Raw genomic sequence first — 5,270 nt, 5'->3', positions numbered from 1 at the left:
GCTCCAAGAACCACTACCAAAAACGGGCTTATCAGTGCATCAAGTGCATGGTGGCCCTGTTCAGCAACTGCTCTGTGGCTTACCAGATCCTACAGGTGCAATACTCGTCGCTCCCGCTCTCTCCTTCCTGTTGGGTCATGGATTATATTTCATGTCACACTGCACATATGAAATGAGTTTCTGATTTGTTGTTTGAAAGTGCCAGATATCTTGGGGAAGCACCAGTCATGCTTGAAAACAAAAGGGATCCCAGATGCAGTTCTCCCATTGTCAAACCCAGTTACTTTTCCTTTATCTTCTGCAATATGTTTATTTTATTACATCTCTACCAGCTTCCACTTCTCGTGTGGGTTCTGACTAAACCAAGCATTAACAAATGTAGGCTCAAAACGTATTGAATAGAAACTTGTGCTCTTTTGGCTTTTCCTTTCAACAGAGCACTACAACAGTCAAGTTAAGTGTTAAAAAGGAAACTGTTCCTACTCCTTTCACTGATACAACAAATGGACTACTACCTCCTAATCAGCATGTTCTCCATGTGCATACAGAGTAATGGTGACCTGAAACGAAAGTGGACGTGGGCAGTGGAGTGGTTAGGGGACGAGCTAGAGCGGAGGCCATACACAGGGAACCCCCAGTACACCTACAACAACTGGTCCCCTCCAGTTCAGAGCAACGAGACCTCCAATGGATATTTCCTGGAGCGATCGCACAGTGCACGTATGACGCTGGCCAAGGCCTGTGAACTCTGTCCTGAGGAGGTAATGGCATTGTCATTGTAGCCTTCATACACATACATACACACTTGATCTAGTTTCACATTATCTTAAAGTGTTAGTGATTGTGCTTAGAAAACCACGTGGTACCAGGATCTATAGGACACTATATTTACAGTACTGTGCAAAAGTCTGTTTTATCAAGGTTGTAATGATAATTTATTTGTCTCTTTATTAATATATAATAAAGAAATACAGGATATATGTACACAGTATTAAAAACAAATTTTTATAACACAGTGGCTCCTGCAGTCCAAAGTCAGGATTGAGTGTGACCTCCCTTTGCACTTGGTATAGGGAGACTGTCTTGAAACCATGACAGAGCCTTCACCACGTTTCACTGGGTGCTGCAAGCACTCCTCCTTCTGCCTCTTTCCAGCTCTTCTTCTCACATACCATCGACAACTGGACCCAAACATTTTGGGTTCATCGCTCCACAATTCTCTTTTCCACTTATCTTCACTCGCATCTTTGTGAGCTTTTTCATATCTCAACCTTTTCTCCCTGCCACCTTCTGAAAAAGTGGTTTCTTGGCTGCTGTCCCTCCACAAAGGCCTTTCCTGATCAAGCTTCTTCAGACTGTGGAAGGATCAGCTTGTTCACCCAGATGTAGCTGCCAGATGCTGAGCCAGGTCCTTGCTGTATTTCCTCCAGTCTTTCAAAGAAGTAACTCTGAGAAACTTCTCGTCTGATTTTGATAGTTCTCTTGGTCTTTGACTCCTTTTTTTTTGTCCTTGACCTCTCTGGATTCTTCATATTTCCTTAGAACAGTTTGAATACCGCATCTGCAGTATCCAGTTTGCTGATTTTTTTTTTTTTTTTTTTTTTTTTCCCCTTTCATTTTTGATAATTGTTTTTTTTATATTGTGTACATATTTCCTATATATTCTAGTTGTATTCTGAAAAATATATAGTCATAACATTGCTAAAACAAATCTAATGGTGGCCTAAGACTTTTGCACACTGTAGGTATACACGTGGTCATATGATGTACGATGAAAAACACCCCACTTTGCTGGTGAAATTAAACATAAGTATGACAGATAGAATTAAGAAGGCCACAAAACACCATAGTATAAACTATGCATGTGGCCCAGGTTGCTATCGGAACATATTAACAATGGCCAGCATTTAATTGGGTGTATACACTGTATATAGAAATACTGAAGTGTTGAATCATATACTACCAGAAAGTTTAAACACTTTTAATGATTAATTTATCATTTTCTCTCTCTTGTTGTTTTTACCAGTGGAAAATGCTTTTTCTGATATTTGATAAGAATACATTTTTTATAGACAAAAGTTTAGAAATCTGATATTTAATAGACAATCATTCAGCAACTCCTTAAATGTAAATGATGTCCAAACCTTAGCTACAACTGTGACATGTGTGTTATGCTGATTATATTTTGTGTTGTTTCATGGCTGCCAGACGCAATGCATGCAAATATAATTTCTTTTGTTTTCACTTAAAGTAAGTTACTTGTATTTTAATGATGACAAATCTAGTCCAGTGACACACTTCTCCTGTAATATTCCATACACAGCTCAAGTGTACTCAGGGAAGCCCAGGGAAGGTCAGTATTCCAGACACCACAACATAAAGGAAGGAAATGAAACAAAATTGAATTAAAGAATCAGCAGTGAATGAACACCTGACCTGTGATTAGGCCTCCAACACAGTTAACATTTGTTTAGTTAGACAGAAGCTAGAAACACTGTGACATGAGTCCTTGTAGTTTTTACCATTTTGTAAATGTAGGCCCATTTTCTTTTTGGAAACAGTTTAGATACAAATGCATTACAAAATGTTAAGAACTGGAGTCTAGAGTAAAGCTGTTTTTACAAACCACTAGAAATATTTAGACAGTAAATCAATTAGAACCTTGTTAACAGTTGAAATGTGTATTATTGTTCTCCTGTCTTTAACTCTACAAATTGGGTTCACACTGTGTTGGTGAAACACATTGTGGCCGTAGTTAAATCATCTTCCATCCTGTTGTCCACAACTGTAGTAACAGGGAAGGCAGATGGGCTACTGGTGTTCTGCAGCTGCACACAGCGAGCAGATCTTTGTACTCCCGCTGCCCACTGATTCAGCAGAGCCACAGCCTTCCATCTCTCTGTGGTACTGTTTTTGCTTCCTCCCAACTCAGACTGGTGCCACTTGCATCTGACTGAGACCCTTAGCCTCAGCAAATGTGCTCCATTATTCAGTACTAGTTACTGTACTAGAGACTAGAGGGGTTTTTCCGTTATAGGAACCTACCGAAACGTGTCCAGGTCTGTGTTTGTTTCCACTGCCGTGCACCCGCTTTGGAAGTGCATTCCAGGAACTAATTTTCATCACCCCTCACGAGGGAGTACTAAAATCAAGTTCCAGGAATGTTAGGTGGAGGGAGTGCGTGTGCGCAGAGCAGTTGCCAGTGATTGGTTAAAGGTCCGCTCCGCATACCTCAGTCATTAGCATTACAAGCAGGGTGTGTAAAGATGCACGTGTACTGGTTTAGAGGTAAAATGGGGACTTGTTGGTTTAGAGGTAAAATGGGGACTTCATTGAGTGGACCACAGGCAAGGTGGTGAAGACGTCACATTTCTGCAAGTCTGTGTTCTGCTTGTTCAACAGCAGTTTGATAAACTGCTCATACAGTCTCCGTTACTTGCTGATTGTTACACTATGGAGTGATCCTCCATGTCTTCTGTTCTCCCTCTGCTCAGCTATGACTGCATGTGTGAGGGGGCGCAGTCCCCCCCAGTCGGAGACGAACAAAAAAAAAAAGCAGGACAGGCTGCATCAACCCGGAAGATTATGTAGGGCGAAGTATGGGGTATACTGCTCCTTAGGTTCCGATAGTGGAAACACAGCATAAGACTATACTCTTCATCAGGAGCAGCATGATTCTGTTCTACCAGTATGCTGTTGTAACTAATGTACTGTGTATTTAAAGGCTTTTGTTATTTTGGGAGTAATTCTTTAAAAGTACTTACAGAAAGTTAAAAGATGATTCTATTAATATTTACATTGTGTTAAAATCAGAACAGATGTGGTTTAAAATCTTCCAGCTTATATTCAAAGGTATGATGAGCCACCTGTAGCCAGAAAATAGGTAGTTTGGAAAAGAGGATGGTGTTTGTGATGACAGTGTTTACTACATGAGCTCCACACAGTGTGTGCTTGTTTTAGTGGCCTGACAGGTTCTGTTGTTTTACCATGCATGACTTTACATTATGTTGAAGTATTTGCACATGTTAAACAGAAATGGAGTTTACCTTTCACTGAGATATATGAGTAACAGTTTTTTACGGATAAGGCTGGTGCTATGCTGTAGCAAACTTTGACCAGCTGACACTGAAACATCCTCCACAGTAGAGAAGGCTCATGGGTTTGTAAAGATTTGAACCTGTAGTTCTCACACAGGCTTATCATCCTCCCACACATACATAATCAAATTACATCATTTAAGCCTCACTTACTTGGTAACAATAACACAGCTGGAAATGTGACTTGACTCTGAGACTGTGGAAATGAAATTGTGATCATCTATGTCACATATGCTAGGAGCCAGATGAACAGGAAGCACCTGATGACCAAGACTCCTCCCCACCCGAAGACACATCTCTGTACCCTCATTCACCTGGAACCACCCAGTTTCAACAGGTAGCATATTGCATCCTCATGTCACTCCGAGAGGTTTCAATCTGGGATTTCAGATTCTCATATTTACTCTTTATGTCTCACTTTCTAAAGCCGAGCCCAGGAACAAGGAAGTGGTGTCAGTCTCACATTAGCCATATATGAAGCCAGTAACCATGTTTCTTTCAGCATCACTACAGTGCTACAAACACTTTTGTACTCTTTACTCTGACAAACTGCTTTGATTCAAAAATACTTTGACACTTTTAAAAGTATGAATCAAATTAAACCTTTGTCAAGTTTTATCACATTTAAATGTTAACAGGTGCTCACACTGCAACACTAAGTCACCCTTCAGCATTGCCTTGTACGCACCATGTAGCTGCTCAGTCATCATTTTTAACTAAAACATTTAATATTCATTTGAACGATGTGATTGTTTCAAGAAACTGATTTGTTTCGACTTATTCCTCCTGAACAGAACAACCACCCCCACGGGCAGCCATACACCGGGCCCGCTGCTCAGCACATGAACAACCCCCAGCGTCCCAGTCCTGCCTCTGCCCCAACCCCAGGCCCTGGTCCCACTCCTGGCCCAGGCCCGCGAGCACAAGAGAACTGGGAGAGCACCGAGGAGGTCGCCCCTGTGCCCACCTCTACCCCAGCGCCTGCCCCGCCTAAGGAGTAACACCCCCTCCCCCTCTGCTGTGCCTCGAGCCTCCGTTGTCCCGCTCTCCTTCCTCTCATCCTCCGGTCAACAGAGCTCCTTGCCGGGCCTGTCTCTCTCTCTCTCCCTGGCCCCAGGGCAGGGCAGAGCCAGGCCTCCCATCCCCTCTCCAGGCCGCCTCTCCCTCCGTCAG

The 5,270-nt window shown here is 42.3% G+C and overlaps 1 protein-coding gene across 1 annotated transcript in view; it reads left to right on the top strand.

The window, feature by feature from the left end:
* Positions 1–5,264, top strand: part of usp9 (ubiquitin specific peptidase 9) — a 43,298-nt gene extending 38,034 nt beyond the window's left edge. The window contains 4 exon segments of the mRNA XM_020609311.1: positions 1–95; positions 549–761; positions 4,336–4,434; positions 4,892–5,264. The exon segment at positions 1–95 is cut by the window's left edge and continues 50 nt beyond it. Of these exon segments, the coding sequence (XP_020464967.1) occupies positions 1–95; positions 549–761; positions 4,336–4,434; positions 4,892–5,098 (614 nt within the window). The 3' untranslated portion in view covers positions 5,099–5,264.
* Positions 5,265–5,270: the final 6 nt, after the last annotated feature.

The sequence above is a fragment of the Monopterus albus genome, unplaced genomic scaffold (genome assembly GCF_001952655.1).
Source record: "Monopterus albus unplaced genomic scaffold, M_albus_1.0 scaffold99.1, whole genome shotgun sequence".
In the NCBI taxonomy this organism is placed as follows: domain Eukaryota; kingdom Metazoa; phylum Chordata; class Actinopteri; order Synbranchiformes; family Synbranchidae; genus Monopterus; species Monopterus albus.
The sequence above is the reverse complement of the archived record's forward strand: the minus strand, read 5'-3'. Positions and strand labels throughout refer to the sequence as shown.